Raw genomic sequence first — 12,301 nt, 5'->3', positions numbered from 1 at the left:
ATACTGGGTCAAAAGATCAGGATAATGCAACAGTTTGGGTGAAGATAAGGAATAATAAGGGGAAAAAAACACTAGTGGGCGTAGTCTATAGGCCTCCGAACAGTTGCAACTCTGTTGGATGGAGTATCAATCACGAAATAGTTGAGGCTTGTAATAAGGGAACATCTACAATTATGGGGGATTTTAACTATCATATTAATTGGACAAATCAAATTGGGCAGGACCTTGAGGATGAGTTCATTGAGTGTATTAGGGATGGGTTTCTTGAGCAGTATGTAACTGAACCGACCAGGGGGCAAGCAACCTTAGATCTGGTCCTGTGTAACGAGGCAGGATTAATTAAAAATGTCCTAGTAAAGGATCCCCTTGCAATGAGTGACCATAACATGGTTGAATTCCATATTCAATTAGAGGGTGAGAAGGTTGGATCTCGAACAAGCGTGCTAAGCTTGAATAAAGGAGACTATGAAGGTATGAGAGCGGAATTGAGTAGAGTGGATTGGGAAAACAGATTAAAGGGTAAGACGATCAGTGGTGTACATTTAAAGAGTTATTTTACAACTTCCAAAAAATATATATTCCACTGAGAAGAAAAGGGTGTAAAAGAAAAGACAGCCATCCGTGGCTAAGTAAAGAAATTAAGGATAGTATTCGACTAAAAACAAGGCCATATAAGGTAGCCAAATCTAGTGGGAGGATAGAGGATTGGGAAAACTTTAAAAGACAGCAAAAAATAACAAAAAGATTGATTAAGAAAGGGAAGATAGATTATGAAAGTAAATTAGCAAAAAATATAAAAACAGATAGTAAGAGTTTTTATAGTTATATGAAACGAAAAAGGGTGGCTAAAGTAAATGTTGGTCCCTTAGAGGATGAGACCGGGAAATTAATGGTGGGAAATATGGAGATGGCAAAAACACTTAATGAATATTTTGTATCAGTCTTTACAGTAGAGGACACTAAGAATATCCCAACACTGGACAAACAGGGGGCTATAGGGGGGGAGGAGCTAAACACAATCAAAATCACTAAGGAAGTGGTACTCGGTAAAATAATGGGACACAAGGCGGATAAATCACCTGGACCTGATGGCTTACATCCTAGGGTCTTGAGGGAAGTGGTGGTAGGGATTGTGGATGCATTAGTAATAATTTTCTAAAACTCCCTGGACTCAGCAAAGGTCCCGGCAGACTGGAAAACTGCTAATGTAACACCCTTATTTAAAAAGGGCAGTAGACAGAGGGCTGGAAAGTATAGACCGGTTAGCCTAACATCTGTGGTAGGTAAAATTTTGGAGTCCATTATTAAGGGGACAGTAACAGGACATTTGGATAATCATAATTTAATAGGACAAAGTCAGCATGGTTTTATGAAGGGGAAGTCATGTTTGACAAATTTGCTGGAGTTCTTTGAGGAAGTAACATATAGGGTGGATAAAGGGGAACCAGTGGACGTAGTGTATTTAGACTTCCAGAAGGCATTTGACAAGGTGCCACACAAAAAGATTATTGCTTAAGATAAAAAATCACAGGATTGGGGGTAATATTCTGGCATGGATAGAGGATTGGCTATCTAACAGAAGGCAGAGAGTTGGGATAAATGGTTCATTCTCAGACTGGCAATCAGTAACTAGTGGTGTTCCGCAGGGGTCAGTGCTGGGTCCCCAACTCTTTACAATCTATATTAACGATTTGGAGGAGGGGACTGAGTGTAACATATCAAAGTTTGCAGATGATACTAAGATGGGAGGGAAAGTAGTGAGTGAGGAGGACATAAAAAACCTGCAAGGGGACATAGACAGGCTAAGTAAGTGGGCAGAGATTTGGCAGATGGAATACACTACTGGAAAGTGTGAGGTTACGCACTTTGGCAGGAAAAATCGTAGAGCAAGTTATTATCTTAATGGCGAGAAACTGGAAAGTACTGAAGTACAAAGGGATCTGGGGGTCCTAGTGCATGAAACTCAAAAGGTTAGTATGCAGGTGCAGCAAGTGATTAAGAAGGCCAATGGAATGTTGGCTTTCATTGCTAGGGGGATAGAATATAAAAATAGGGAGGTATTGCTTCAATTGTACAAGGTATTGGTGAGACCGCACCTGGAATACTGCATACAGTTTTGGTGTCCATACTTAAGAGAAGACATACTTGCTCTCGAATCAGTACAAAGAAGGTTCACTCGGTTAATCCCGGGGATGAGGGGATGGACATATGAGGAGAGGTTGAGTAGATTGGGACTCTACTCATTGGAGTTCAGAAGAATGAGAGGCGATCTTATTGAAACATATAAGATTGTGAAGGGGTTGGATTGGGTGGATGCGGGGAAGATGTTCCCGATGATGGGTGAAACTAGAACTAGGGGGCATAGTCTTAGAATAAGGGGCTGCTCTTTCAAAACTGAGATGAGGAGGAACTACTTCACTCAGAGGGTGGTAGGTCCATGGAATATGCTGCCCCAAAAAGCTGTAGAAGCTACATCATTACATAAATTTAAAACAGAAATAGACAGTTTCCTAGAAGTAAAGGGAATTAAGGGTTACGGGGAGCGGGCAGGAATTTGGACATGAGTCTAGGTTCGGATCGGACATGGCCCTGTGGGTGGCGGAGCGGGCCCAGGGGCCATGTAGCCTGATCCTGCTCCTATTTTGTGTGTCTAATTCTGTTAGATTCAGGAGATGGTTCTGTGATAGTAGATTGGCGGTTAGGATCAGATCAGCCATGATCTTATTGAATGGCGGAGCAGGCTCGAGGGGCCGATTGGCCTACTCCTGCTCCTATTTCTTATGTTCTTATGTTCTTATGTTCTGCCAAGACTTGTTTTTACAGCCACATCTCTTTCCTCAGCAACTGTCTCCGGTTCCGATTTATTCCATGTGGATTCCAACTGAAATTCCACCCTTCATGTTTCGGATCCACCCAGGATTACAGATATCTCCAAGATATTCAGCGTTCTGCGAACTACTGCTCTCGCCGCATCCTGGGATCCATGCTCAACGCCATGTGTCACCACATGAACACTCTCGACCTCTCTCTTCAGCAGCACCAATGCACTCTATCTCAAAGCTATCCTGGTCCACCTCCATTTCGTCCTTCGCCTCATCCGGCACTTCAACAAAAACTTTTTTTCTTCTCACGGGCAGCAATGGAGATCTTCACTCCATGGCTGTCAACCTCATAGTCCCCCAACCCCGCACAGCCCGCTTCTACCTCCTTCCCAAGATCCACAAACAGGGCTGCCCTGGTAGACCCATCGTTTCAGCCTGTTCTTGCCCCACGGAACTAATTTCTTCCTATCTCAACTCTATTTTTTCTTCCCTTGCCCAGTCACTTCCCACCAACATTCGCGACTCTTCGGATGCCCTCCACCACTTTAACAGTTTCCAGTTTGCTGGCCCCAACCGTCTCCTTTTCACTATGGACGTCCAATCCTTCTACACCTTCATCCCCCACCAGGACGGCCTGAGGGCGCTCCGCTTCTTCCTTGAACGGCGTTCCAACCAGTCCCCATCCACCACCACCCTCCTCCACCTGGCTGAACTTGTTCTCACATTGAACAACTTCTCCTTTGACTCCACTCACTTCCTTCAAATTAAAGGTGTTGGTATGGGAACCCGCATGGCCCTAGCTATGCCTGCCTTTTCGTGGGATATGTGGAACATTCTTTGTTCCAGTCCCACTCAGGTCCTCTTTGTAATGTATGTAATGTATATATACCTTAAGGGAGAGAACTACTTTTTACAGCTCCTGTATACTGTAGTACCGGCAGTGACCACACCTGTATATAAACCCTGAGTAGTGATCTGTACAGTTAGTTCTAGAGTAACCCTCATTCAGTAAACACCTGTTGAATCGTTCCCTGCTGTCTGTTGTCTGATTATTGAAGTACACAACATTAAGATACATGGACATAACATTGGCGACGAGGCAGATTCGAACCTACCTGCAACTCTGCATCACCTCCCAGGGATTCGCTCCTGGAGAACAGTGGAAGAAGGTCGAGTCCAGAAGCACGGGCGTCGACCACAGGCAGCTGCCCAGTCATCCAGCGGAGATTCGATAATTGCAGGGGAGGCTGTCGAGAGCCAGGCTTGGCTTTCCAGTCATGTTGGTCCAGCGCAACGGGCTGGCAACAGGTAGTGCGCAAAGCCTTCCCGGACAGCGGCAGGCTAGAGCCCGATCGAGCGGCACAGAGAAAGGCCGAGCAGCGTCGACGGGGGAGAGAGAGAGAGAGAGAGAGGGCAGAGAGCACAGAGCGCAGCCGGTGTTCAGGGGCCGAGCAGCGTCAATGGGGGAGAGAGACACGCAGGAAAACGCAAGGCGCTTCCATTGCCACGAGGACCGCCAAGAGCGGCATTGGCAGCAGCGCGGGAGACGCCATTTTAAGCCGCAGCGGGGAAGAAAGGAAAGCGCGGGAGATGCCATTTTAAGCCACAGCGGGGAAGAAAGGAAAAGCGCGGGAGACGCCATATTAAGCCAGTCTAACCACACCCAAGATGCCGAAGAGCGGCAGTATCAGTGCGTTTGACAATGAAGTTGAAGATTGGAAGACATATGTAGAACGAATAGAAGTATACTGCAAGGCGAATGAAGTGCCAGATGACAAGAAAGCGCTGGTATTGTTAAATTCAATGGGTGCAAAGACGTGTGGCTTACTACGAAACCTAATAACCCCAGAGAAGCCAGTAGAAAAGGATTTTGAAAACATAGGGCCAGAAATTCCAGAACGGGGCTTGCAGCGCGTGCAAGCCCCGTATTTGCAGTTACCCCGCGCTCCTGCCGATCAGCTCCAGGGACGCCTGCACTTCCAGAAATTGAAACAAGAATCCCGGGCAGCGTATGACGTCACGCCGCCCAGGAGCGCAGCCAGCGCGGATCCAGGAGCGTGCAGTGTAAGTGAGACACGCCCCTTAAGTTCTCATTGTAGCAGGACACGCCCCCAATCGCTCCAAACAGCTGCACAGGACTTTGGAGTTACACAGCTGCAGGGAAAGTAAGTTATCTGCTATTTTATGAATGTTTTGTGAACTTTTGTAAAATTTTAAAAACATTTAAATGATTTTGATGACTCTTACATAGTTTTAAAGACAATTGGAGCTATTTAAGCAATTTTTAAAGCCTTGAAAACATTCTATTAATTCTTTGCAGTTAATTAGCAAAGTGAAATGGCTGGAATTAGCACAATTAACGTGATTAAAAGAAGTCAGAACTTCACTGATGATGACCTCAGCAATCTCCTCAACGAGGTGGAGGCAAGGCGCCTGCGCATCATTGGGAATGAGCAGTCGAGAGCTCCGCGAAAAGTTCAGACGGCAGCGTGGTCGGAAGTTGCAGAAGCTGTCAGCGCGACCTCCACCATTCCACGTACAGCGGAACAATGCCGCAAGAAATTAAGTGACATTCTCCGATCTGTCAGGGTTTGTGCAGCTATAACTAAAGTGTACTGTAACATTGCTTAGAATTTAAGTTAGCCAGATCTATAAAGGCTTTCTTTTACAGCAGTCAATTTACTTCTTGGTAAAGTCACCTGAGGTAGCAATAAAACTTTATGGCTTTGGGGCCATCTCAAGGATACCTAATGTTCTGTTATCTTGATTGCATTGCTAGTAGCTGTAAAACTTCAATGAAAGGTGTAAAGAAACACCCAGGCCAGTCTTCAAAGCCTTCGCTGTCCCATGTCAGAAATGCAGCTGTGTGATTCTCTTACTTATGCTGCAATTTCAGAGTAAAAGTGCTCACAACTCCAGGGAACGCACACTCACAGGAGGTGGTGTTGCCATGCTGAGGGTTTTGACCGAACATGAGGAACGGGTGCAGCAGATGTACGAATTTGCTAGCAATCGCCCCGCGGGTGCATCTGAAACAGGCATTTCTGACCCTCAATGTGAGTTGACCTGGGCAGCCATATGTTAAATAAGGTTAGGTGTGTGCTGAATATCTGTCATGTGGCACATCGTGTTTTACTTTAGCAAATGTTTTCTGCTTCCTTCCCACAGCTGGACCGAGTACCTCTCACACACGGGATGAGCAGTGCGTGGAGTCAGCGGCCACAGAGGGCATTGGGGAAGGTTTTTCTGATGCAATGGCAGCAGTTACTGAGGTGGCTGAGGTGGTTGAGGAACAGGTGCAACCTGTCCTATGTCAGCAAGTGCAGCAGGAGTGTACAGACCCTGTGTCGGTGGCCACTATCTCACCATCTCCTGGCCCTTGTGGTTCTGAGCTAGTCAATGATGACTGTAGCTCCACAGGCAGACACCAAATGGGCACTTCAGTGCAGGTGGGAGTAGCTGAGGCACAGCAGCACCTGCAAGAGGACCAGCAAGATATTGCAGGTTTAAGCCAATTGCTGACCTCTCTCACTGAGAAGGAAGTAGATGATAGAGACCATTTCAGGCAGGGAATGGAGAACGTTGGCATTACACTAAATCAGATATCATCGCAGTTTGGGGTGCTTAATGATAATTATCTTACAAAGATATCGCAGTTGGATAATTCTATTCATCAGATATCTTCACATTTGGGGATAATTAATGAAACAATGATTGCAATGCTTAATTCGCTTGTATGTAACACTACTGGCATAACGCTGATTCCAGCACAAATGCCCTCCCCAGGTCACAGTGCAGAGCCACTGTGGTCCCAGGAGCAAGCAGCTGCGCCAGTCTTGATGCAGGGCAGCGTAGAAATGCCTCAGCATCAACCCTTTCCTCAAGCCGCTGCTGAAGAGCAGGATCAATCTGACAGGGCCATTGCAAGTAGATCTGGAGGGCTCCAGTCACGGGTACTGAAAAGGCGCAGGAAACGTTAGAGTGTCACTTTCAGCTCACTCACTCTGCCACCTTCAACCCTCTGTCACACAGGCCAGTTGGCAAATCGTTAAATTGTTAGATTTTTCACTTTATTTAAATGTTAAATTTTTAATTACATATTTAAATTCAAGTGTTTTTTTATGAAGGAAAGGACACCCAGTAAGCAATGTTTAAAGAATTTAAACATTTATTTAACTTCAAAAACTTTTTCAACAAATGTTACAAAACTGTGAAATAGCTAGTTTGCACTTTGAATGTTTGTATTGCAGTAAGGAGGTAAAAATTACTGTAAAATGTTTACACTTTATTTTTTAAAAGTTACCATTTTGCACATGTTTGAAAACGTTGAAAGAGGTAGTTAGCATCTTTATTTTTGTTATATCACTACGAATCAAACACAAATAGTTAAACCTGTTTACAAAGTGATTTAAAAACTGTTAACATTAACATTTTTAAATTGCATTAAGTAGGTCATTAACATCCTTGAACGAAGAAAGACAAGTAACGACGAATTCTTTCCAGTTACACTTCCTCACTGTTCCTGTCCATAAATTTTTTTTTACGTTCATAAAGGTTACTTAAAATTTACAAGTTACTCACTTTATACATTGAAACTGAATGTGAAAAGTTTTTTATTATGCAATAAAAGGTCAATGTTGCACTTTAATATGTGTCTGCTTCTGTCTTTGCCTTGCGGGGGGAGGGTTAGGTACAGGGCATAACTACCACGTGAAGGTGTTGGCTACCAGCACTTCGCGAGCAGCCTTACATTCGGTGGCACTTGGTTCCTCTCCATGAGGCCTGGCAGCATGCACATTGCCACCGCCTTCATCCTCCACTTCAAGAGGCAGCTGTTCCTCATTGTTAAGGGTCAGTCCTTCCTGCAGGGCAAGGTTGTGCAAAGCACAGCAGGCCAGCACAATCCTTGACACTTTCTGGTGAGAGTACTGCAAGGTCCCCCCTGACCTATCCAGGCACCGGAAGCATGATTTCAGAACTTCTATTGTCCTCTCCACCACTTGACGTGTAGTCACGTGTGCACGGTTGTATCTCTCCTGAGATTGATTAATGGTATTGCGGTAGGGGGTCATCAGCCATGGTTTTAGCGGGTAGCCCTTGTCACCCAGTATCCATGCGGATCCTGTAGGCAATTTCTTTAGAGCATCATACAATTTAGAGTTCCGGAGGACAAAGGAGTCATGATTACTTCCCCGGTGTCCAGAATTAACGTTTAGGATCCTCAGGTGCGCATCACATAATATCATTACATTCAATGAGTGATACCCCTTCCTGTTAATGAATGTCACAGGTGCATCCTTGGGTGACCTCAGTGCAATATGTGTTCCATCGATGGCCCCAATCACTTTGGGGAATCCAGCAATGCGATAGAAAGCTAAGGCCATCTCCTTCTGATGTCGAGTTGACAAGTCATAATGAATGAAATCTGAAATCCTACGGCAAATGGCTGCTGTGACCTGGTGAATGCATACCCTCGCAGCATTCTTGGAGATGTTGCTTATGTCACCGGTGCCTGCTTGAAATGATCCACTTGCAAAGAAGTTCAATGCTGTGGTTACCTTCATGTTCACTGACAAGGCAGTGTGGATCTTCGAGCGTGGCTCCAAGTCTGCCTTCAACATGTCACATAGTCGACCAATTGCCTCTTTACTGAAGCGCAGCCGCCTGATACACAACTCCTCGGACAGCATTTCAAATGATCGCCTCTCCCTGTAAACTCTGTTTGGTGGGTAGTTGTTCCTTCTGATCAGGAGACGTTCCTGGTTCCACAATCTTCCACGTTGTTCCCTAGCATTCCTATTTCTTTGCAGCAAATGCAGAAGTAGCATCAGGGCTAAATTTCTACAACAGGGCATTTTCCTCGCTAACAGGACTACTCCTCACACAGACGTACCTGTACGGAGTAAATGGAAATAGTTGTTACACTTCTTTTAATAAACTGAGTGCCTATAACATCAACTCTGGCTATGCCAGGAAGCATGCTTTTACGGATTGCAAACACATCCTTCCCGCCTGATGAGTATCACAGACCTACATCTTATTCACTGAAAGGAAAACATACAGAAATGCACATCCTAAATGGAAAATATGCAGACATACAATCATACATACATAATTACTAAATATTACTGATGACTATTTCATTCTGTAAGCATTTCATTATTTTAAAAATACATTTAACATTTTATGAAAAAAAATTCAATGAGGCCTTGCCCACAGCCACAACAATTGCTCGTTCTAAGTACAGTACTGCAAAACCGTTTTAAACAAAAAAAAAAGTTTTAACTTACCTCAGCCTTTCTTAAAATAAGTTTCCTCCCTTTCCCAAACAGAAATAGAAGACTTTCAGAAGCTCCAGGATAAAATGTTTCTTCCTCCGCAGCCAATGAACCACTTTACACTTGCTTTTTTTACGTGTAAGTTCTGAGGACTTACCTTCACGGATTTCATGAATGAAATCCACGAAGTTCACTGCGCAAGCGCTGCCTGTGCAGTCGCACGCGCTTGAGGTCTGGAAATGCCGGCGTTCCCCGCATGCGCTGTTCCTGCTGAACGCCGGCATTTCCAACGGCCAGAAGCGTGAGTACCCCGAGCGCACTCACGCTTCTGGCCTGGAATTTCTGGCCCATAGTGTCAATCCTACAGGACCACTTAAACCCCACACCACTGCTGATAGCAGAAAGGTTTAAGTTTCACAAAAGGAACCAGCATAAAGATGAAAGTAATGCTGAGTATTTAATGGAACTGCGCAAGCTATCGAAACACTGCCAGTTTGGAATGGGACTAGCAGATACTTTAAGGGACAGGTTTGTGTGTGGGCTTCAAAGTGAAGGAACCCAGAAATGGCTTCTATCAGAAAAGGATCTTATGCTGGACAAGGCTTTCAGCATTGCAGTATCACACGAAGCAGCAGCACGGGGCGCTGCAGAGATACAATGGAGGCCGCAAGAATATGGCACAAATGAAATGTCATACAGAACAGTGAAGTGCTATCGCTGCGGCAGAACAACACACGACCATAATGATTGCTGGTTCAAGGACAAAGTGTGCAGACAGTGTGGAAAAGTAGGACACATAGCAAGAGTCTGCAGGTCGGGAAAGAAAACCAGCAGCAAGAAATCTCCACAGGAGAAGTACAAGAAGGTACATAAGGTGACGGAGAGTAGTTCAGACGAACCGAAGAGTGATACAGACTCCGGAAGCAAGGAGCTGGGTTGTCTGAAACTACATAATGTGATCAAAACGGAGGATCACCAAACTATCTGGGTCACGCTCAAGATAGCAGGAGTCCAAGTGAAAATGGAATTGGACACAGGATCAGCCCTAACAGTCATAAACCGAAGAGACTACAAGCGGCTATTCTCACATATGCCCTTGAGAGATACAAAGATTGTCTTGAAGATGTACACGGGGCAAAAAGTCTACCCCAAAGGAAAAATAAGGGTGAACGTTATATATAACGGCAAGGAAACACCAAAAATGGACCTATATGTATTGCCAGATGGAGGACCACCACTACTAGGACGTGAATGGATCTGGAAGATACAGCTAGAATGGCATTCCATACAAGCACTGACTGTAGATGCCAAAAAGGATGACGACGTCACACCTGGAGGACTGTCAAAAATGCTAACTGACGCACAAGAAGTGTTCCAGCAGGGACTCGGAACACTTAAAGGCATAACAGCGACGATCAAAATAGAGGAAAATGCAAGCCCAAAGTTTTTTAAGGCCAGACCGGTACCTTATGCGATCCGCCCAGCCGTCGAAGCAGAGCTGGAAGGTTTGGAACGTTCAGGAGTACTGTCCAAAGTGGACTGGAGCGAGTGGGCTACACCCATCGTTCCTGTAATGAAGAGGTCGTTGAATAACACGCCTGGGGAACCAAAGAAGGTTCGCATCTGTGGGGACTTTAAGGTGACAGTGAACCCAATCCTTCACACTGTACAATATCCGCTGCCACAGATTGAAGATATTTTTGCCTCGCTATCTGGAGAGAAACGCTTCACTAAGATTGATCTGGCCCAGGTGTACCTGCAAATGGAGGTAGAAGAAGCCTCGAAACAGTACCTCACGATCAACACTCATAAAGGTCTCTGCCAATACAACCGGCTGGTGTTCGGGGTAGCATCAGCTCCGGCTATTTGGCAAAGGACAATGGAACAAGTCCTGCAAGGGATTCCAGGGACCCAGTGTTATTTGGACGACATCCTGGTCACGGGCGAAAATGATAGTGATCACCTCACCAACCTGGAGCAGGTGCTCACTAGATTGAAGGAATATGGGCTCCGAGCTCATTGCCACAAATGCGAGTTTTTCCAGAAGCAGATCTCGTATTGTGGCCACGTTATTGATAAAGAGGGGTTACATAAGTCCACTGAAAAGATTGAGGCAGTAGCCAAGGCTCCAGCACCGGAAAATGTGTCACAACTGAGGTCGTTCCTCGGGCTGGTGAACTACTACCATAAGTTCTTGCCGAATTTGTCTACCGTACTACACCCACTGAACACCTTACAGCAAACGGGGGTACCATGGAAGTGGAGTGACGAATGTAAACGAGCTTTCCAGAAGAGCAAAGCATTGATCACATCAAAAGAGGTGTTGGCTCATTTCAACCCAGCACTACCAATTCGGTTGGCGTGTGATGCATCACCCTATGGCATTGGAGTGGTGCTGTCGCACAAATTCCCGGATGGCTCGGAGAGGCCAGTAGCTTTCGCGTCTCGGTCACTAACCTCAGCCGAGCGTAACTACGCCCAGATTGACAGGGAGGCCCTCAGCCAAGTGTGGGGAGTGAAAAAGTTCAATCACTATCTGCACGGGCAGAAGTTCACCTTGCTGACTGACCACCGACCACTTGTCTCCATCTTTAACCCAAAGAAGGGCGATCCGGTGATGACTGCGCAACGGCTACAAAGATGGTCCCTTTTTCTAGGGGCGCACCAATATGAAATCGAGTATAAGGGCACGAAACAGCATGAAAACGCTGATGGGCTATCACGCCTGCCACTGCCTACTGCGGAGGAAGCGCCAGCAGTGGATCCTGTCGAAATATTTCATTCGACTGTAATTGAATGCTTGCCAGTAACTAACGCTGGTATAGAGAAGAAGACCCGAAATGACCCGACACTGTCTCGGGTATATGATTTGACGGTGAAGGGATGGCCAGCACATGGCGACTCACTGTTGCCAGCATTCTCATCCAGAAGAGAACAGCTGTCAGTATGCCAGGGGACCTTGATGTGTGGATCCCGAGTGGTAATTCCACTCAAGTTAAGGGAGAGAGTGCTCAATGAGCTTCACGAAGGTCATCTGGGAGGGGTGAAAATGAAAAGCCTTGCTAGGGCTTATGTGTGGTGGCCGGGGATCGATCAGCAAATCGAGGACCTGACAAAGAGCTGCTCAGGATGCCAGAAGGTCCAAAATGCACCACCACATGCCCCTCTACACCCATGGGAGTGGCCCTCATCTCCATGGCA

General features: G+C 45.8%; 1 protein-coding gene across 1 annotated transcript; it reads left to right on the top strand.

Annotated features, from left to right (window-relative positions):
* Window positions 1-4,955: 4,955 nt before the first annotated feature.
* Window positions 4,956-6,987, top strand: LOC147121196 (uncharacterized). The gene is made up of 3 exons (XM_085977635.1): window positions 4,956-5,411; window positions 5,719-5,878; window positions 5,991-6,987. Exons 1-3 carry the CDS (start codon window positions 5,160-5,162, stop codon window positions 6,800-6,802), a joined length of 1,224 nt encoding a protein of 407 aa, XP_085833761.1. The 5' UTR covers window positions 4,956-5,159; the 3' UTR covers window positions 6,803-6,987.
* Window positions 6,988-12,301: the final 5,314 nt, after the last annotated feature.

This window comes from Somniosus microcephalus, chromosome 3 (assembly GCF_052327205.1).
Source record: "Somniosus microcephalus isolate GS21.2 chromosome 3, FLI_Smic_1.0, whole genome shotgun sequence".
NCBI lineage: Eukaryota > Metazoa > Chordata > Chondrichthyes > Squaliformes > Somniosidae > Somniosus > Somniosus microcephalus.
This window is presented reverse-complemented; position numbering and strand designations above follow the sequence as displayed.